At 42.1% G+C, this 22791-nt stretch overlaps 1 protein-coding gene across 1 annotated transcript in view; it reads left to right on the top strand.

Moving 5' to 3' along the window:
* Positions 1–22791, top strand: part of PTPRT (protein tyrosine phosphatase receptor type T) — a 416079-nt gene that overhangs the window by 191418 nt on the left and 201870 nt on the right. Inside the window, exon 7 of the mRNA XM_085079316.1 lies at positions 9956–10249. Coding sequence (XP_084935442.1) covers positions 9956–10249 — 294 coding nt within the window. The remainder of the gene's footprint in view (positions 1–9955; positions 10250–22791) is intronic.

Raw genomic sequence — 22791 nt, 5'->3', positions numbered from 1 at the left:
TTCATATCAATATATGAATATTGACTATATGAACATATGAATATATTAATATAATGATATATATTCAGGATGATTAACCTGAATATCTGGGATGAAATGTACTCCTTTGGGTATAAACCATAGGAAAATTTCTGTAGGTGTTATTACTAGGAATATTTTGGAGCCTGCATGAGGAATATTTAAATATCACTGATATCCAGTTATTCAAGTATTTTCTCCAGGTTTCCCAGGGTGCACATCTGTTCCTACCCCAGAGAAAGGAGTAAAGGGAGAAAAGTTTTAAATTTGAATGAAGCAGAGCTGTGATAACAGCAAACCCTGCTCTTCCCTTGGGCTATCAATGTTCCCTCAGCCTGCCCAGGTCTGTAATTTCAGTCAGTTAAGACAGGAGGAATGACTGCCCCAAATGAGCACTCGGCAAAGTACCTCTGGAAATTAGTAATTTCTGCTTCACCCAAGTTTCACAGTGAGATCAGAACTGTGTTTTTGCTCTGACTGACCCCAAGCACACCTGCACTCAGGTGATCACCCACTCTGCATGCCTGGATAGTATTTTAGATGCTGCTTCTTGTGATAGAGCTGAAAAAGCTGAGCAGTTCCTTGGGGATGTCTCCCCGAGATCCCTCTTGGCACATTTGTTATCTGCTATTCCAGCATCAGCTCTTTTTCTGTGTTTGATTTGACTTGCCTCCTCATGGCCAAACGTGAGCCTTGTTTTTCACAGATCTGTCACAGGAAAATAAATGCTTAAATGAGAACATTTTTCTTTATGGACTGAAAAAACCCTAAATTTGTATGTCAAGCCTGGCATACGCTTCTTTGTAGGAGGTCATAAAGTCTGTAGGCTGGAACACAAGTCTGCATTCAGTCTCTGGCCCTGCAGCCATCCATTAATCATTATTGCCAGTTACAAAACAATCTATTCAGAGTTTCCTCAGCAGGGTTTTTGGGGCATTAGCTGTGAGCAGAGCCCTGCAGTGCACACAGCAGTGTCCTCACCCTGAGTGGACACAGCTCTGGGTCCAGGTTGTGTCTGAGCAAGGAGGGATCAGTGTCAGGGCTTGGGGACATGGCTGAGTCTGTGACTCCCTGCCACAGTGGTCTCTCTGTTTAGCTCCAGCCTGGCTGTTCCCTCAGTTCTCCACACTGCTCCCCATCAGTTCTGCACACCCCCAGGTGGTGGTCAGGGATGTAAAGGACACTGGGATTTTTACTGCCCATCTTTGCCTCAAATGAAGGGAAGCATCCTGCCTCAGGCTTTTCCTGCAAGCCCAGCAGCTTGCTATGGATTAAGCCACTTAATCAATCCAGACAAACCATTCCATGCTGCTTCCTGGTGGTCAATACCCCCAGTCACTTGCCATTTCAGCAGCTTGGAGACTAATGATCCTTCATTCTGCAGACAGAGATGTGCCAGAAAGCAAAAGTTGCTAAATAGCCACTCTAGACAGAGCTGTAAAATCCTTTTGCCCCTGTCCTTTCCCACCACCATCAGCTGGTAGCATAGCAACTGCTGGAGCTGCTTGAACTTGAGTTGACCTGAAATTACATGTTTCTCAGTTTACGTGTTTATTAACGCCTTTCTGCTTTTTTTTTTTTTTTTTTTTGGTGCTTGTTGAGTTTACATTTTTCAGTCCCTGTGGGAGATTAGCAGCTTGTTCATGCAGAAAGCAGAAATAGACTTAATAACATGTGATAGATGAGCTCAGATAGAGCCTGGAATTAGAAACACGAGAGAGAGCTGAAGGTGGCCCTGAGCAGGGACTGGTGAAGAAGCCCTTTGGTGGGATGTGGATGCAGTTTTCCATATTATTGTCAGGATTTTCTGGAGCCATGAGGAAGAGCAGAACCCCACAGACTGGTTTTTCAGATTGTAATGTTGGAGAAGTGGCTGTTAAAGGAAGCAGAGTGGGTTGGAAATCAGCAGGGAGTGTAGTAACCCTGGGATTTCTCACCTGGGGCAGAGAGAACTCAGACACAGGGGCAGGAGTAGCCTGCAGCTCGAGTGGTGGTTGGTGCATGTGGATTTGCAGCAATTTCGGGTGGAGGAATCAGTGTTTTGGCCAGAATTTCTGGAATGCTTCTGTATTTTCATCTTCCTTGATGAAGGAGAGATTATGCTTAGTTCTCATGCTTTTGTAATTACTGTATTAAGGTATGTTCTTATGTTAAAGCCTAACTTGTTTTTCTTCATAGGTCATTTCCAGATTTATATAAAACCTGAATCCACACATAGTTGATATGCCTGTCATCAAGTCCAAGAAATGAGGGAAGCAGCAAAAATTTAAAATTACTAATTGTTGTGTGGGGAAAATATATCAAAGATAAGTTTGGAGGACAGGACTTGGATCAAGCATGCTGGACATGCTCTTTGTCAAGCAAAATGGAGCAGTTAGATGCTGGACAGTGAAAGTAATGGTCTTTTTTTTTTAAATTTTTACTGGAATTTTGGTCAAATGGAACCTGAACCATTTTTCTGTGTGTGACACAATCTCAACAGATGGGACTAAGATTCTCCAGTCTCAGAACAATCTTAGTAAGAGAATGAAATCCTTTCCCTGACAGGCACTTTAAGCACTGAATTATTAAATCAAAGAGCATCACTGTCACCAGTGCACTCTCTGGCTGCATACATGAAAGGAAAGTGAGTTGTGCTCACCTTGTCCAGACAAAGGCATCATCATTTATCTTCATGTGATGGGTTTAGACTGCAGCACCTGAGTTCTGCTGCCCTGAGTGAGGGCATTCAGAGAGAATTCAAGGGGCTTAGATGTGCTCCGTGTTATTTCTTGGCTTTCCTTAATGGACTGATCCAGTACTTCGCTGTATTTCACACCAAGGGCACAGTGCTGAGAAAGTAAAAGGAGGTAAAATACATCTCACCTCTGTTTTAATCCCAGTCAGAAGTTGGGAAGATCAGGGAAAAGTTAACTTTATCTGTCTTAGAAATTTGCCTTAAGATGAGCCCATTTCTCACCATTGACAATTAACGTGAGATAATTAGTACAGGCTGGAACACGGAGAAGCTACATGCTGAAAGTCAGGCTGTTTGTAATCAGCTCATGGACTTGTGTCCTTGTGTTAGGCCTCTCATGGTCCATGAAAGATCCCTGTAAACAGAATGACATCCCAGGAGCAGCAAGAAGCACACCACTGCTCTTCCCCGTGATGTGTTTTTGTAGTTATTTTGCAGCTGACAAACTCAGAAAATTACGTGCACTGTGAAAGTGAGAGTTAATTGTCCATGATTCCAGCCCTGGGGAGCTTGTCATTCCTGGAGATTACCTCCAGAGCCTGCCTGAGCACGGTGGAGGGCAGCATTCCCATCCATGTGGGAAAGGTTGCCTGCTGGCAGTGCACGAGGCTTGGGAACGTGTTTTGCTCCAAAACTGGAGAGTTTTGCAGTGAACTGGAGAGAGCATCAATACTGAGAGTCTATAGCCACCTTTTTCAACTCTGTTACAGCACCAGTGATGACTCAAAGAGAAGCATTCAGGTCTAATCTGTGTGTGTTCTTGTAATAAGCTCTACAATTAGAGCCCAGGCTCTTCCATCTAATTCACTTAATTTACGCCGGGAAACGAGATACTGTTCAACTAATCCGATGCTATTTTCTCCTTTATTAGAGAATGAAAGCATCCTCTGAGGCTCTGGTGGGATTCAGGCTAAGCTTCTGAGACACAAAGAGTGTGAAATGCTAATGAATTAGCACACTGCTGTAATTCCCACTTGGGATCTGCTGCCCCTCTCCCCAAGCCTCTCCCACCACTGTTGGCAGGAGGTGCTGGGTCTGTTCCAGCTCTCTGGGCACTCTGTAAATGTTTGTTTGATGAGATGACACTGATACAGATGAGCTTTCTTCAGCCAGGATTTGTTCCTCTGCCCTGCATGGTGACTGCAGTGCTTCCAGGAAACGGTTAAGAGTTTTTCTCCTGCTTTGCAGTAACTCCTGGAAGTGTTGTTGTGTTCTCTTCACTCCTAGACAGCCCAGATGCTGTGTTTAGAACACATGTTCAAGTCACCAAGGAGCATTTCCTTTGCTTCCTGAGGGGGAAATACATGGAGAATGTTTTCTTTGTTTTCATCAGGCTGATGGATCAGATTCCCCCACTGTACCACACCTCTGCTGCTGTGAGATGTTAAGGGAATAGTCTGTAATCTTTGAATTTGGGCTTTGGGGGATGTTAGAAGATGAGCATCCTGCCAAATATGGAGTCCCTTGCTCCACTGGCTGTTTTGGTGCTATTGATTGCTGTCCAGGGATCTGCTCATCTCTTGGTTTCTTCATTGCTGTTGTGTGGATTCTTTGATCCCTTTGCTCAATTCTTTCACATTTTCTGGCTCATTTTTACTTTCTCCCCACTTTTTGTACATGGAAAGTGTGGTGAGTCTCCTGTAGACATAAGCACCAGCTCCTGAGGGAAAAGCAGAAGGAAAAAAAACACATTACACACTGTGGCAGATGAGTATTTTATATCAGAGCACTAAAGCTACTTATCTCTGTGTTAATAAATTCTGTGTTGGGAAGAAGCATCAGATGGAGAGCAGTGAGATGGAATTTGCTATTCCATAGAGCAGCTCCATCCCACAGTACAGGAGAGCTCATGGGGGAGGAGAGCTGCAAGGGTGGTGTTTGCCTGCAGGGAATGCTCTGTTCCATTATGGCCCCAAAAACCAACAGGAAATGCTTTTGCACCAATAAAATGGGTAAACCTGTGGAACCATTGCCCCTTGGTACAGGCTGTCATCTTCCCTCACTTTTCTGGGTTTTGACTCTAATTAAACATTCAGAATTGTTGATTTCATAATTGGTTTCACAATTAGTTCTGGGCACTTTTCCTGGGGACTCAGACAGACCAAATCATTTCCTGGTGCCATTTACCTGTCCAGGTGAATTAATAAATCATTTTATTGCTGCTGCTGACACACTCTTATTACACTTGACAGGTGCCACTGCTGCCAGCCTGTTGCAGTACTGTGAGACAGATCTGAATGTCTCTCTTTTAGACAAAAATCATTAGTGCAGCGTCAGCACAGTGAAATCATCTCATATTGGATATGGTAAAATCCAGGTGCCTTTTTCTTTGTGTAATAAATGGAACTGGGAGTTTGGACCATCACTTGAAAATGAAATTTGCCTGCTGCTTTTAGGGTAGGAAGTATGAAAATAAGCAATGGCAGTATAAATATTGGCATTCAGAGCCTGGAATAGTCATTGCTGTGGTGTAAAATTAGAAAAGGTGCCCATGGATGCTGCTCAGACAGTCTGGCTATTGTGTAGGAAACTATATAAATACATTTTGTTCTGTATTTTTTTGCTTAAAAGAGTCTTGGGAAGCTTAAAATTGGGTTTCCTTGCCTTCCAGTCCCATCCTTATCCATCTGGCAAGCACAGTCCACAGCTGCTCATGTAGGACGTGGTGAGAAAAGCTTTTACAATTCCCATTAGTAGGGGAATGAGCAGGATCATGTTGGAAAACACAGATCCTGCTTGTCAGGCAAATATGTTTTCATAGCAGCTCCAATCTTCACCTTTTCAACCCCCAAAGGAAAAGAACCACAGTTCTCTTCTGATCTGACTTTAGAACCTGTGCTCTGTTGTATGCATGTGAGAAAACAAAGCACAGGATTGTTGCTTTGTTGGATGTATCACTTGGTGATACATCAGAGTTTTGTGGCTTTTTTGTGTCTAAATCCACCCACAGCCCATCCCATGCAAATGAGAGTTTATGGTCACCCTGTTTGTACAGTTTATCAGATTTCGTTATGAATAAGAAAGGAATTTTTAAAAAATCATATATAATTCATAGTTTAAGAGGTATATCAAGCTGTTTTAAGATTGCATTTTCTATAATGTCTTTCATTATGGATTATTTCACAGGAGAAAGTGGTAACAGTTGTTGAGGATTTCTCTGTAGTTTTTTAGTCTTCCCAGTTGCATTCTAAGGATTCATGGAGCCAATTTTTCTTCCATCATCTAAAAATTGCCTAGAATTTCCTTGCTTAGAAAGCCCAATAAAGAGACATTCCAGAGGTAGAGTAGAAACACTCAGGAATATTTGCCAAAGAGTAAAATTCATTTGTTTTCCACAACAGTTGGAAAGTTGAGTGTTAATGGAATGAGAGTGTAAGAGTTCAGGAAGTGTCTGGAGAATGTTCTTTGTCATTGTAGAACCACAGAATGGTTTGGGTTGGAAAGGACCTTAAAAATCATCTCATTCCACCCCTGCCATGGGCAGGGACACCTCCCACTGTCCCAGGCTGCTCCAAGCCCTGTCCAGCCTGGTCTTGGACACTGCCAGGGATCCAGGGGCAGCCACAGCTTCTCTGGGCACCCTGTGCCAGGGCCTGCCCACCCTCAGAGCCAGGAATTCCTTCCCAATATCCCATCCATCCCTGCCCTCTGGCAGTTTAAATCCATCACCCCCCATTTTCCTGTCACTATGTCACTATGTACGATTGAGTTTTAGGTGGTCCTGCAAGGAACAGGGAGTTGGACTTGATCCTTGTGGGTCTTGAGATGCTTTGCAATTCTGTTTGCCCTGCTTTGGTCCTTCATGTTAGTTTTGTTTTCTCACACTCTTTACATAACTAAAATCCATGTTATTTTGGGCAGTGCTTAGCCTTCTCAGTTGTATTTTCTTTTCTAACAGGAGGAGAAAGGCACACCCCAAATTCCCTCAGTTTCTTCACTATTGGACTTGCTTTGCACATTCAATAAAATCTACTTATGGTCAATAACTCCTTTTTTTCCTGAGCCTGTACTCCATATGTCTCTTGTTTTCTCAAAAGAGAGCACCCATAACCACATTTTTCTGTGTCCTTCCCAAGTGTGGGGTTCCAGTTGGATATTCCAGCTGCAGCAATCCAGTTCCAGATGTGCTTTTTGCTGGGCAGCCTTTTGCTTCCTCCTCTCTGTCTGAGAGCAACAGGCCAGGCAAAGCTTGTGATGTAAAAATAAATTGTGATATAAAACAGTGTTGGGATGAAATGGAGCTTAAAATATGGCTGTTCACAATTACGTGTGTACAAGGCCAATCTGTCAGCATGTTTGTTTAATCAAGGTCAAATAGAGATTTTAATTAAAATAGTGAGCTCATAACATCAGCTTGGTCGTCTGTAACCAGCAAGTGGGTTTTGTCAGAGGGAGCGAAAAAATGTTCCTCGTTTATTTGCCAGTTTTGTTAAATAATGGGGAACCTGTTTAGATCACTTGCAGTAATTTGGCACAGAGTGATTATTAAAAAAAAAAGGTTTTGCTCCAGTTGGTGCCAGTAGGAAAGAACCCATTCTTTTCTGTGAGGTGGGATTGATCCTTGAATAACTACTGGGGCAGCTGCTTGGCTAAGTTCTTTAAATTCAGAAAATAGGAGCAACAGTTTAAATTCCTAATTGGGTCATATTTTACAGCATCTGATTTTCAAATGGTAGAGAAAGGGGAAATAAATGGGGGACAAAGGGGAAACCAGCATCACTTTTTTTTTTTTTTTTTTTTTTGGTGGGGAAGGTTTGGATTTGGACAAAAGTAGAGAAGATGGGCATGCTGGGTGACATCATAATTTAAATCAGTTTGGCAATCATAGTTTCTAAACTTGCTAGATGAGATTTTCATGTCTTCTTAGCAGGATAAACTGCTCTATTAATTAAGCTCGGTCCCATAAATCTCTTCTAACTTGCCATCAAATCCCAAAGTAACCTGGCTCACATTGCTATTGAAGCCTGCAGCCCAAGAGAATGGAGTTTAATATTTCATTTTTCTCATGTTCAGCTATGCTGTGACTTGTAAGATGTAGTTTTTGCACTGGGAATAAAAATCACCAAGTCTGTCTTTTAATTGTCTTCCACCAAGACACAAGTAATAAACTGCTTGTGATTTATAATAATTTGATTTTTAATGAAAATGTATCCACACAGGTTCCTTGAAAACAATTTTCTTGGAGAAATAACTTTGTACGTCAAAACATAATCAGCCTGGCATTTCATAACAGAGAGAGATTCCAGCAGGAGTTATGGGAATGGTGCAGAATAAAAGCAGAAATAGATATTCCAAAGAAAACATAGAAAACATCACTGGTTTTTGTTCATATTGGATACCAGCTGCAATTACAATTCAGATTGTTTTTTTTTTCCTGAGGTGCAATGCACAGATCCTGCACTCAGTCTCAAGGAGATAGAATGGTTTGTTGTAAACAGACGAAGGGAATGTAATTAAGCAAAATTTCAGTTGATCATTTTATATAACAGCTTCTGAGCATTTGTTTCTCTTCACTGAGCAGATTTTTACCTGCAAGAATTGTCCTGAGGGCAAAATTCAATCTTCCTCCCATCATGTGGTGCTCAAAGTCCTTTCTTCCACGTTTCTGTGGTTCCTGGATTCTTCCAGCACCATGAGTTCTTTGAGGAATCACATTTAGGAGAGAGGGGTTTAAAATGACTCCCACAGAACTCTAAAATTAATGTTATGCTGTAACATTTATATGTTCCTTTTCTGAGACAGAGATCACAGAATGGTTTGGCTTGGAAAGGACCTTTAAAATCATCCCATTCCACCTCCTGCCACGGGCAGGGACACCTTCCACCAACCCAGGTTGCTCCAAGCCCTGTCCAGCCTGGCCTTGGACACTGCCAGGGATCCAGGGGCAGCCACAGCTTCTCTGTGCCAGTGTTTCAAGCCCCTCTTGATAGTAATATTCCTTTTTTGTCACCTGATTTTCACAAAAGAATAAAGTTTGTGTCCTCTGGGCTGAGGGCAAACCACATTAGAGTGTGACAGAGGGAAGGCTAGACAAGATTCAGGAACTTGCTCATCGTCTTGCACAGTTCAGCTCAGGTTTTCAAAGCCACAAGGTGTGTGCTATTCATGTGGTTTCCAGTATGCAAGTGTTATTTACACTGACAGAGAGGGGAAACAGAATAATAAAAATCAGGCAGGCAGCCAGAGCTCTGTAGATTTTTTTTTCTTTTTTTTTGTAGCATCCATCAAAGGGAGCTGCTGAGATGTCTTTTATCAGCTTGCTTTGCTTTTTCTCACAGAGGTGATACTCAATAGCTGCTTCCAGCCTCCTTGTGCTGCTTCTCAGACATCCAGGCATTCTTCAAGTCTCCAGCAGACTTTCTTGAGTACCTTTGCCCACAAAGTTAAGCAAACTTTGCAATCAAACACAATAGGAGGTGTTGACTCAGTGTTGCCTTGGAGCTTTTCTTATTTCTATGCTACCAAGAGCCCCAGTTAATGCCAGTTCCAGCAGCATCTTGGCTACTGCTCATGGGAAGATCACTGCTGGTTAAATTTGCTAGTATTTCCTCAGCCAGTGCTTTGATTAAAAAATATATCCTGTTTTTGAATATTTTCCTTTTTTTTTTTGTGGTTAAGGTTAGAAAATGAACAAGTGATTTGAGTTTTCCGCTTGTTGCTGATTGTGTCACGTTAAGCACTAGAATTTGGCTGAACCACAGCACCATGGACAGTGTTTGGGATATTCTGCTCTGTCAGGTCACAGGGCAGAGGAAGGGCTGTACTGGAGTCCTTTTATTCATGGTATATGATAAGGACACTCAGTTGTCTTTATTTAAGATTTCTTTCCCCTGCCCCACCCTCCAAGATTCCATTGAGTGCCATTGCTCCTCTGCTTAAAAGAGGGAGCAAGAACAAACCTCAAGATGATCTAAAAGACACTTCTGTGCTCCATTTCAAACACAAGTTGCTTTGTGGTTCCTGTATTTTCCCAGGTGTTTCTGAATTGGTAATCCCCAGTGTAGGGGGATGAATTTTTAGCACAAAAAAACCCAAGCAAATTCTTTTCGCTAACAGATTCACTTCTTATAAAAGACTTGGTAAATGACGGGAGAAACAAAAAAAGGATTATCATTACCCAGGATTTTGGGACAGCACAGATATATGGCAGAAATTTGGACAAGATTATCTGACTCTTTGTGATTTGTTTTTTGTCTCCAGAGCCTCCCACCCCGATTGCCCCCCCGGAGCTGCTGGCTGTAGGAGCCACTTACCTGTGGATCAAACCCAACGCCAACTCCATCATCGGCGACGGGCCCATCATCCTCAAGGAGGTGGAGTACAGGACCACCACGGGCAACTGGGCAGAGACACACATCGTGGACTCTCCCAACTACAAACTGTGGCATTTGGACCCCGATGTGGAGTACGAGATCCGAGTGCTGCTGACACGGCCTGGGGAAGGGGGAACAGGACCCCCCGGACCTCCCCTCACCACCAGGACCAAGTGTGCAGGTAAGGCTGCTGCTTTCCCCCAGGAGAAATGCTCTTCCACACCTCCTCGGTGAGCTGAACTGGTAGTGTGAGTTTTGAGACATCCTGGGATAGCTGGTTTTATTCCCAGGTTTAAGAGCTGTTGGTTTTATGCGTGTGGTTTATCTGACAAACCTCTGCCATGGTGTGAGGCTGCTTTCTGGTGGAATAGACAAACAGATGAGAGTTTTCCTCCACTAGGAAAATTGTTCTTAAGACCAGGCTGTGATTAAATTTTTACCTCTAAGTGCATAACAAAATTGATGTTGTTCTTGGGTAGTGGATTTGCAGTGGTTCTTAACAAATTGACACTGATATCAGTTTGAGTGCAGTGTGGTGAAGGAGGAAGCGTTTAATTTTTAAAATACATTTTTGTGTTCCATTTGATGGAACTGATTCCCCCCCTCATTTCTGATAAAGAAATGTGTTCAAACACTGTGCAGCATCCTCCCTTTCTCTTTCATACTGGAATGGATCAATGTTGATCTGGGGGCAGAAGTACTCTCTCTTCTTTCTAAGGCATATCGGACTTCCTGTGAAAAACTGAAGGATTGTGTTGCTCGTGTTTCAGATCTATTGGCTATTCATCCTGGTGTCATCCATTAATCATTAGCCATTAAGGGAAATCAAGCCCTGTGCCTGGCAAGGGGATGAGCAAAACACTTTTCTGTCTCACTGGTTTTTTTCCCCCACACAACTCTCTTCTCCAGGTTTGTGTTTCTGTCATTTTTGCAAAGTCCTTCCTGTGGTGTGAACAAAGAACAGAGACTAAAAGGCTGCTCTACTTTTGCCACAACCTTCTTTCCTTCCCCACAAATTAGTGCTTTACAACAAGTGGATTTAAGTAGTGAAAAACTCCTGAAGACATTTTGCTTCCTGTTACTCTTTCTGACCAAGTAACAAATCAGGAGGGTGAAGAAGGCATCTAGAACAGCCAAAATCATTCTGGGATGGGAATTAGCAGTGCAGTTTTAGTTTTCCTCACCCACTTCATGACAGGAACATCTCCAGCAATGTCATCTTCCTCTCCCAAGAGGGGAAGCCTGGCAGGCTGACTATGCTGTGGGTGGCACATCCTTTATCATGCAGATTGTAAATTAGTGAACATTTAGTGCCTCTTTGAGAAGATTTGGTTAAAAATAAATAAATCTAAGCACGAGGCCCTGCCGTGGAGGTGTTTGCTTTATTCAGCAGCTGTCCTTTGGTAGCAGACAGATGTTTAGAGGCTTTGCTGCAGCTGTGTGAAGTGACATGGATGATGTCCTGGCCTGTTTGGGAATTTGGCACACGTTCTGCTGCTCACCTTTTGGCTTTCTTCTCCCTCCCTAGTGTGGTGAGGTTCACTGACATCACCAGAAATAGCTGCACAATCCCTGGCCTGGGACTGTGCTTTTGCAGATGGAATTCTGACATGCTCAGCTTTGGTGTGGAGTTGATGTGCTGTCACTTTGCAGACACACTCTCTGCAGCAGCATCTGAATTTGCAAACTTCTCTGTCTTACCTGTACAGATTGCTGGCTTTGGTTTAATTCGGGGGTTAAAATTTTAAAAAAAAGTTGGCTTTGTTCTTAATATTGTCTTGTGCTGTGTCCCAAACTGCTGAGTTTTCTTGCCCAGCTCATCGACTTGCCCAGGTATCGACTGACATCGAGAAGGATGACGTGGATAATTTGTTCAAATTGGCAAAGCTGAGGCACTTTCTGTTTTCTGTCCTGTTTTACTAATGAAAATCTAACTGGAGAAGGTCATTCTGTTAATGTTAGCTGTCATACAGGCCTTGTTGAGATTGATGGTGATGGCATTTATGTTTTGTTTGGGGCACTGGGTGGGAGAAATTGTAATGATCTTGATCTAAACGTGGACCAGGAGGAAGGGAGAGACTTAATAGCTAAAGATGTACAATTTCACCAAATGCCAACTGAAATGATAGACAAGAAAATGCAACTCATTATTCCAATTTCCATATGTCGTGGAACTCCTTCAAAACACCGTTTTGAGCGTAATTACACAAAACTTTCATGGTGAAGCTTTTCAGAAATGTGCTGAACTGAGAAAACAGCCCTGCTGCCTTGATTTTCCTATGAGTGTCTAATGAATGACATCAGGGAAAATTGAGGGGTTTTAAAACAGTTGGGGGATGAGTGATGCTGCTTTTTTCCAAGCGAATTTTTTGGCTCTTTTGTTATTTGTCTTGACTTCCTGTGAGCAAGAGGGAAGGACCAAACTCCTCCACATTTGTATGCAATCAGTGGGTGATTGGAGCAGCCCAGTTTTACTGCAGTGTTTAGTGTTGTGCTGTGTTTATTAAGCTCACAAATAAAGGTAACAGAATTGGCTGCACAAGTAATAATAGAGAATATCACCTGTGCTGGAGAAGTATTTACTTATTTAAATTGCTAGAAATCAGTGTAACAATAAACAGAAGGTGGCTGCGACTTTCTATCAGTGGGAAGTCAATATCCCTTGTACTAAATACTCTTCTAGGCTCTTTTCACATAGAAATTGTATGTTTTTTGTCCTGGGGAGGCTGAGTAACTGCTGGCATAGCCTTCAATTTAGGCACAAGTTGCAATGAGATTCTTATTTAGAGATGAAAATAAAAAGGATTTGGGAAGGACCATGCTCTTATTCTACTTCAAATCAAGCAACAGAAGCTCATTTACAAAGTTGCACTTTTCTGCTGTGTTTCTTGACTGTCAGCTTTGCATCAGAACAAAAGTAGGGCCAGGATGGTCCAGCAGGAGCTTAGACATCATGCCAACTCTTACCAAAATCATTCATTAGTTTCAGATTTTGATCAGACTGAATGGAGTTTGTTTACATGGACTTGAAAGGGGTTTTTTTTAATTAGATAAAACCCATGTGGTAATTATGGAAGGTCCTGCTCTAAATGAGTGTAAAGAAGATTTATTAAACTGGATAATATCATAAATATTATTCTAAACTTCTATTAGCAGTATGTGCCCAGGCATCTGTTCCCCCTCTGGTGATGTTTTTGGTGTTCTACAGCAGAAGTACAAGACTTGATTAATATTTGATCTATGGAAATGATACTGAAAATTAAATCCCAGTTTACCTCCTTCAAGGAAAAGCCAACTGACAGAAAATATGGCAAACCCTGCACAAGTGACTTGGTTTTTTTGTTTGTTTGTTTTTTGGGGGGTTTGAGTTTGGATTTGAGTTTGTTTTTCTCAGGGACTGTGATAGGTTGTGACTTGGGAGAGGAAAAGATTAAATGACCTTGAGGCATCAACCAGAAAAGTGCCAGTCAGAGGGAAGAGCTGCTCAGGAGAGAATGGGCAAAAGAGAGAGACTGTTTGAGGTTAAGCCCAGACACAGGGGTGATGGTTGGTTAAAGGAAAGATAGATATAAAATATTAGTTTTTATCCCCAAAATAATAGGTTGAGGAGATAACAGGATTAGAATAAAGCGTTTGAACCCAGTTCCCAATAGTGCCTGGTATTCAGCCCTGGTTTGCTAAGTGTGAGGCCTTTTTAGCCATCCTCTGCAGATAAACAGAGCCTTTAAAATCCTTGTTCCCTGGCCTTTGTTCACAGGAGTGTGCTTTTGGGAAGCTTGAGGCTTATTTTCTTCTCTGTGCTTATTGACTATTCTCCTGCTTTCATTTTTTTTTTTTTTCTTTCTTCAGTTTCCACAGAAAGGCAGAATAGGGGAAAAGTTTTTAGCTCTGGTGGATGGGAAAAAGGGAAGAGTTTGCTATTGAGGTCATCACCATACAGGGAATCTCATCTGTAAAGTGTTTGCCTTCTGGTGGGGCAAACTCCCATGAAAAACAAGGCCAAAGAGTCACTTTTAAATGAATATTAATAAAGGGACAGAAAAAAGGCTTCCTTTACAATTAGCATTTAGTCCTGATTAAAATACTGTTTGGAAAAGCTGCTTTGAACACTTGCTTTCCATTGGTTTCATGAGAACATTGGCTGATCTTCATTAACTGTTCAGACTAAAGAAAAGGAAACCCAGGAGAACTTATTCCTCTCCAAATTCCCTGAAATGCAATGGTGGCCAGGTGGGCATTGGGCTCATACCAGGGATGAGAGGAAATGGCCTCAAGTCGTGTTAGGGGAGGTTTAAATTGGATATTAGCAAAACATTCCTCCCTGGAAGGGTTGTCAAGCATCAGAACAGGCTGCCCAGGGCAGCCATCCATCCCTGGAAGTGTTGCCAAGGTGGTAGAAGTGGCACTTGGGGACATGGTTTGGTGGTGGCCATGGTGGTGTGGGGTTAATGGTTGGGCTCTGATCTTAGAGGGTTTTCCAGCCTTGCTGTCTCAATAATTCCCTGCCTTTGTGGATGGTGACAGCAGGTGACTCATAGAATGAGGAAGGTTTTATGGCCTTGTGGCTTGGAAGGAGGAAAATGTTCAGTCTGACAGGAGAATGGCTTGGTAAGGAATGGGAAAAGGGCTTTTTTTTTAAGAAAAAGCCCTGAGAAACTCCATCATCCTCCCCTGAGAAACGTGTGGCAACGATTCTTCATGGAACAGGCTTGTGATAATGGGAAGTTTGTCCTGGGATGAAAAATTCCCACGGCTCACACACAGCCTTTCTCTTCTGATAAGCTGCTGGAGGCTGCCTTAATCAGCACAGGGTGATTTAGCTCCTGCAAAAAGGAGCAGTTGGCAAGATCAATACGCAATTTTTGGCGTTGGCCTAGGGAAATAAAAAGTTAGTCTTGAATGATGGGGCTGAATTCAACACTCCTTTTAAAAATAGTCTGGATAAAGCGGCTGATAAAAATGTAAATGATCAGAACATTCCCAGGTTGATATGGTGTTGCCAAGTAGCTGGAAAACTTTTTCCTCTGGTTATTGTTAACGAGTGTTTTGTTGCCATGAAATCTAGTGAAGTTTACCATTAGTAAGCAGTTTTTGCCATTTTTTGTTGTTTTGAGACAATAGTTTAAAATTTATAGAAGTATTTTTTATCATTTGCTCTATTACAGGTGTTAGAGGAAAGGAGGTATTTTCACATTATTAGGAAATGTATGAACAACCACAAGTATGTGCACTGAGTTAGCATGAATTCAAAAATATTTCTCTCTGGTTTAATTTTAAAATGATATCTCCCATTAAGCAGGAAACTTTCACATGTTAATGTTGAAAAATAAGATTCAAGGTTGCTACACTGCTGCCTTCATTTTTTCTCTCAAGCTTATAATAAAAAAATAAATTAAAAATCAGATATGTGAGTCAAAGCACTGCACAAAAGGCATATCAAGTGATTTGAAAGTGTGTTCTGTAGAGCTGATTTTTTGGTATTATTGAAATCACTGACTCACAGACCAATTTAACTTGGAGCTACTCTAAGCCTGATGCTGAAACACATTCATTTCCCTATTAATATTAAATTTAACTCTTGGCTTCAGTCTCCTGTAACTTTAAATGGAGATGGTGGGGGAAATAGGTGCTTTTTTAGCAAGTGGAGGAAAACCTCATTGTAGAATTCTGGAATATCCTGAGCTGGAAGGAACCCACAAGATCATGGAGTCCAACAGATTAAGTCCCTTCTCATGCAAGATGATGATTTTTCCTCTCATAATTGATTGAATAGATAAGTGTATCTTGATTTCTGCTTTATTTTCCCCCCTCAGTTATTTTTTGTCAGAGTAGAAAGACAGCATCTATTATTTCACTTTAATTACCAAGTGAAAAAGGTGGGAAAAAAAGTAAAGGTGATGTATTTCTTGATGACAAATACATTTTTGGTTTCGCACCCAGAGGTGTCCCAGGCAAAGCTGCCTCTGTGAGGAACCATCAGGATGAAGTCCTGGATGTGTTGGCTGTAGAAATGTGGTTGCCCTGGAAAGATACATCTTTCAAAGAATGGAGGATAGATTGAATCTGTGAATTATTTACTGGGAAAGAATTGAAGAAAGGAGCAGCTCTGTTATCTGAGATATCACAGCAGTGATGACCTGGATGGGACAGAAAGAATCTGGGAGGAGATTCAGTGGTGAAAGGGGAGCAGAGTGTTTTGGTGCAGTTTGAGTGACTGAGGGAGTACAGGACTGCTGAAAAGCCAAATTGTTGGGGCTGACATGATCTTTGATGTGGTGTGAGGCTGTGATCCATCCAAAGTGCAGGCACTAAATTCCACATGTGGGAAAGCAGCAACCTGCAGGGCTGGGATTTACTGCTGCAGCACATCAGTGTGCCATAAATCTGAGATTTGTTTCCAGCACTGACCAATCCCTGAACATTTCTGAGTCTCACAAAGCATGTCCCCCATTGCCTTTAACCACAGGACATATGGTGAGGAATTTTCTTTATCCTGATCCTTGCAGAAGATCAGCTTTTTGTCCTCAGGCCTGGGGATTGATTGCCCTTATCTTAGTCTGCATAAATACAGTTCTGAATATAAAGCCAGCCATAATAGTGCTTTGGTCTGAATTTTTTTTTTTCCAGAGGGATTTTGCTCGTGATGGATTTAAATTCTAGGGATTTACATTTTTTATCCGTGAAGGCAGTTTGTTATCCAGAAATGCTTTATTTTTGTTATTTTTATTTATTAGGAGGAAGCCTATTTATTCATTTCCACATCCCACTGTTTCTGTCTGCTGCTGTTGTTGTTTAATTTAATATTTTTCCAGAATGTGGTTGAATTTAGCATTATTTTTGGAGTGGGCAGGCTGGTCAGTCAGATGACAACTTCCATAAAGGCATGAGGCTCTCATGCCAAGAAGAGTTCTCACTAATGATGGGATTTCACAAGTTCTTCCAACAGAAGTGAACCTTCCCAGCACTTGGTTTCACACTAGCTGAATTTAGGACACTGTTCTTTTTGATGCTCCTTGTCTCCTGAGTTTTGTCCAGACTTCCTCACAAACAGCTATTCTAAATCTGGAGAGGCAAAAATAGAGAAGGAGAGAGGAGAAAACAAACCAAAAGAGCCTAAAGCAGAAAAAACCAACAAAACCCCATTCTGTTTTGTTGGACTTAGAAAAATCCTCAAGCACTGCTTGACTTGGTGGTGTTATAGATGTGAGGCACAGCTGAACATCTGTGTGCACACTGCTCTTCTGAGGGGAAAGTGGGTTGGAGTCAAATTTGGAGGGAACACAAACCAGCTAGCTTTTTGTTGCAGTTTTTCAAGGCTGTATTTCCACAGCTTGAGTGTGTCCAGGGAGGGGAAGGGAACTGGGAAGGGTCTGGAGCACCAGAAGAGGCTGAGGGAGCTGGGAAAGGAGCTGAGCCTGGAGCAAAGGAGGCTCAGGGGAACCTTGTGGCTCTGCACAGCTCCTGACAGGAGGGGACAGCCAGGGGGTCAGGCTGTGCTCCAGGGAACAGGGACAGGAGGAGAGGGAACAGCCTCAGGCTGGGCCAGGGGAGACTCAGGGTGGACATCTGGAAGAATTTATTTGTGGAAAGGGTGGTTGAACATGAGAAGTGGCTCAGTCAGGAATGGTGGTGTCCCCATCCCTGCAGGTGTCCAAGGAAGGCCTGGATGTGGCACTCAGTGCTCTGGTCTGGGGACAAGGTGGGGATCAGGCGCAGGTTGGACTGAATGGTCTTGGAGGGCTTTCCCAACCTCAATAATCCTGTGTTTCTCCGAGTGATGCTGGGCACACATGAAGGCTCTGGATGAGGTCACTGACAGCACAGACCCACAGGAATGATTCCAGATGTTCAGGCCTGGACACAAGTGGTGCACAGGGAAACCAAACCAAAATTGCCTGAGCTGCTGTGGTACCAAGCCAGCCTGGGTTAATCAGGGATCTGGGCTCTTATCTTTGTGCACAACACAATTTTGTTTGAATTTTCTTGCGTGCTTTCGGATAATTGTGTGATTCCTCTTTTCAGCTCACTTAAAACTGTACAGGGAGGGAAGCAACATGATATTTGATGTGTTAATAACTTCTTCCCTACTTGCTTGTGCAGCTTCATTTCAGCATTTTCAATTTAAGGGTTCCTCCAGCGTGGTTCTAAAAATGTTCCTGCACAGGGCTGCATCCTCATCTCACACAAACCTGGCACTGCTTTGCCCAAAGTCAGCATTTCACACCCACTGAAAATCTGCCCCAGCATTTGCAAAAACACACCAAGTATTTTCCCTCGATTGTCACTCAGTCCCCCTGTTAAAAGCAATTTTATTGAAATTGCATGGTGTCTTTCAGTGTTGAGTGAAGAGGCATCTTTCATCGAATCCCATCCCTTATTTCCATGTGATTGCTGCTCTGCCGGCTTGCCGACGGTGCTGAGATGATCGTTTCCAGCTGCGGCTTTATCCCAGCGTGAAAAGCCCAGTTGTTGGAGGAGGAGAGTGGGGAAGGAGATGCTGTGTGTGTGTTCCTGTGCTCTCCATTGAATTTGGGCTGAGGAGGAGCAGCGGGAGGTGTGGCTTTTGCCTCCTGTGTGGCACAAGTGCCACAACTCATCCCGGGAATCGATGGCAGCTCCATCCTGGCAAAGCATCCTTTGAGGATTTGCATAGTCATGATCCCACCTTTGTCCTGGGAAAAACGGTGCTTCCTGCTTGTGTTTCTCTGCTTTTCCAAAGGCAGCTGAAAACATAAATGACTTTCATTTTCAAACATATTTTTCATACACACAAGTCTGTGTTGAAAAGCACTCAAATAATAAGAGATGCTGAGAGTTTATATGCCGAAAGTGGCCAATTTTAAACGTTTCAAAGAATAAAATGCACATTAATTGGCTTTCATGGATACTTTAACATAGAGTACAAAAACCAGGCAGAGGCAAAATGGAAGAGAGCACTACATTTTCACCATGCTAAGGCTTTTAACCCTGAGGCATTTTGCAAGACATTTAGGAGCAGTTTTCTTCCTTACATGTTTAGCTGTTTTACATTTTGTCATAAATATTTTACCGTTTTATTTTTCCCCAGTGGACTCTGAAATGCTGAGATGAACATGACTTCTTGTTTCACACTTGGCAGCTCATCCAGATGAGCAGGGGTTTTACACAGCTGGGGGACAAAAAAAGAAAAGGAGGGTTGGTGTCTTAAATGGTGCTGCAGAACCAGCAGATGGAGTATGAGAGTGCAAAACCTGGTTTGCAATGGTGTGTCTGTCTGTCTGCACAGCCATGTTGGATTTTCATACTGCTTGAGCTTAAAAGTGGACTTTTAAAAGTCATTTTTAGCCACCTGTTCTGTCCGTGGGCATCTCTGCCATCTGCTGAAGGCAATGCTTGAACATAATAAACTCAGTGCAGAACTCTTGCTCCTTTTGGGAGCTCTGGGATCCCTTGGTGTCTCAGTTCCCATTACACAGGTGGAGAAGCAAAGACCCCCAGTCTCCCCAGGCTTTGGACTTGTGATCCAGCTGATTGCTGTGGCTGTGGGACTGGGTTGGGGTTTGTACACTTAGCCACCCCTTTAATTATTTGTTATTCAGCTGAGCTCAGTGAGGAAAAGGAAACGCTTTCAACTCCTTTTAACTTGTTTTTGCTTTTTAGTTTCATAAGCTAAAAGCTTAAAAGCTTTGGAGTTTTATTTATTTATTTATTTATTTATTTATTTTGTATTTAGCTGGTTTTTTGTTGGTTTTTTTTCAATGTGAAGCAGTGGAATATTTTCTGACTTCAGAAATAATACTGAAGTACAGACCATAGCTGTGACTGCATCAAAGTATTCCAATAGTGCTGGGGAGACTTAGAGGCCTGAGCATCCAAATCAGCCTGACAGTTGTTATAACAATGTATTTTGCTCAAGATCCACAAATCCTCATTTCAGCTGCCAATAATCCTTCAAATTATTAAACGTAAAGCTTGGTGCAGAGACCATCAGAAGGGGGTTTAAAGCGAGACCACAACTCACAAGATAACTAAATCTGAAAGCCTGAACATCATCATTTGCTCCCTGGAGATGTTTTCTAGCATTCAATAGAGAAGAAAAAGAAACCAAACCAAAAAACCAGAAGGGAAGTAAATCTTGCAAATAGATCCAAACCACCAGGAATTGATTTGCTCATTAATGAAGTTTGACGAAAATCTTTGGTGAGCCTGGAAGATTAGATTATATATCAAGGAACTCCACCTTGGAAGATAAAGCCTTCAAGTGATAACTTTATTTAATAACATTTTAAATAAGAAGATAAACTGTTGGCATGAAGTTGGCTGCTTGAACAGAAGAGGCACTGAGGCAGAGGAGTGGGATGCTGGATTTAAGACAAGGAATATTGCACCAGAGGCAATGTTGTGTAGGAATTACTGTATTTGTATAAAAACAGTTCTTCACATTTGGTTTTATGCCCTTCAGATGGATTATTTTTTAACCTATTATAGCAATAAATCTTTCCACTTTCTCTTCTATGGGTCCCTCTGGTTTAGTGTTTATGTTTACATTCATAACACATTCCTCTGTGGAAAGATCCACACAGTTCTTTTTCTGTGACAGAAAGAATCCCATTTCACTGAGGAAACCGTGCCTGAAAGCAAGTCCAGAACTGTGATAGTGTTTTTATTTCATATGGAATTAAAACCATTTTATGGCAGCTCAGACAAAGCAGCTTCTGCTTTAAGATTGCCCAAATATCTTTTCAGTTGTTGTCTGATAGGTGCAATAGATTAAAATCCAGATGTGAAGTGTTGAATTTTTATTCTCCAGTTTGCTTTGTGGTGATGGAAGGGGTTTCAGGTGATAAGGGTTAAGTTCCTTGTAAACACTGATTCCCATCACATCTCAGGATGTACTTTATCTTTTCCTTCAAAATCAGACAAGGCACTCATACAAGTTTCACTTATAAAACTTCTCTTTCCTTTGTGAAAACTCAGCTCTTCTGACTGTGGTTTTTCTCCTGCTCGTCTGAGGAAATCAGGAGCCACAGAGTTAAAAGATGAACTTTGCAAAACCTGACACAAAATCTGCAGAGTGCAAATGAGTTTTATATCTACTTTTGTTGTTCCCAGTTCTGTTGTGAAGCTGTTTTCAGTAGTTGTTGCTTCCAATTAACGTTGTGTATGTGAACTCCAGATAGGCACCTTCTGCCAGCCTTCTCCTGTCTGAGAGAGGCAATTCAGAGCTTTCCCCATCCAGCTGGCACAGCAGAGCAAATATTTACTTATTTTCAAACAGAAGCAAATAGCTCAGTGTAAAAGAGTTGGAAGCAGACTCAGTGCAAACAGGTGCTTCACATTACATTGGTATGTTATGCTGCAACCCATCAGGCATTTATATACAGAATTTTCCTCTGGCACTGTTGGGATTCATTGGTGTCAGCACTCCTGGGCTTTCAGACTTGGTTAATTAATTAATATGTGTGATGGTTTGTCTGTCCCTCTTTGTCCCTGCCTGTCCCAGTGTAAAAGATGCTCTTGCTTATAACAAAAAATAATCTCCAAACTGACCACGGTGGGCTGTGCTAGAAGGAGCATTACTTTGTCCAAGTCCTCTTTAGGCTGTAGAAATGTACTGTGTGCTGAAGGCATAATCATTATCCACTTGTTACTCTGGCCTCGTGTCTGTCATTGGGGTGCCCCTTGGCAGTGAAACTCAGAGATGTTTTAAATTAAAACAAGCTCTGGTTATCAACAGAGGGGGAGCAGAGCACTGTCTGTGCTCCAGGTGCATTGAGCAAAGGCAACATCATTAAAGGTACAATGGCAGAACTCAGAACTGGTGGGATATTTTTATTCTGTAGCAAAAACTCTCAAACTCTTTCCAAGCAGTGCTGTTTGCTGGGGTGTGTGTTTTCTGTTCTAAATTGCTTTAGTGCTGTTGGGGATTTTTTGTTCAGGAAAAGAAGTCTGGTTTTTGTGGGTTTTTGTTTTGTTTTTTTTTTCTGGTTAGAGCAATTGGGACTAAAACATTTGCACTGCATCACTATAATTTTGAGGATTTCTTGTAAGAACAATAAATAAAAATAAAGGAGCATGTGTTCATATATTAGTTCTTAAACTGTAACATTCCAGTAGCAATCAGGTCCTGTGACCACCTCCTTTTTTTTGCAACATTTTGCCTTATTTATTATAGAATATTTTGGGATGAAAGGGACCTTAAAGCTCATCTCATTCCACCTTCTTGCCATGTCAGGGACACTTTCCACTATCCCAGGTTGCTCCAAGCCCTGTCCAGCCTGGCCTTGGACACTACCAGGGATCCAGGGGCAGCCACAAGAAACCCCAAGAATTCAGTATGTGCCTGAGACCATTGTCCAAATTCTTCTGGAACTTTGGCAGGCTTTTTAATTATTCATTTATTCAGCTCATTGAGGCAGTGTCTGCCATGAAGAACCTAGAGGGTGCCTGGGACAGAATCCCTTTTTTATCTTTACAGGAGGCACATTGTTCTGTTTTTCATGGCAGGTGTCTAAAGGCTCATCCTCCACAATTCTACCCTAGCATTTGTTCCACTTAGCTGATGGAATTGCGAGGAAACAGGAGGAGTTGCGGAAACTCAGAATTTACCTGGATTTTGATTTTTAGATGCCAGGATAATGAATTAATATTAAAATCTGTATATGTTCTCTGCAATGTACTGGTTTTCTAGCAAAAATAACTGAGGGGTCTCTGACCTGCCTATGACATGGCCATGCTGGACAT

This window comes from Lichenostomus cassidix, chromosome 20 (genome assembly GCF_008360975.1).
Source record: "Lichenostomus cassidix isolate B80296 chromosome 20, HeHo_3.0, whole genome shotgun sequence".
NCBI classification, from domain to species: Eukaryota; Metazoa; Chordata; class Aves; order Passeriformes; family Meliphagidae; genus Lichenostomus; species Lichenostomus cassidix.
Note: the sequence above shows the minus strand (reverse complement) of the source record. Positions and strands in the feature narration are given on the sequence as shown.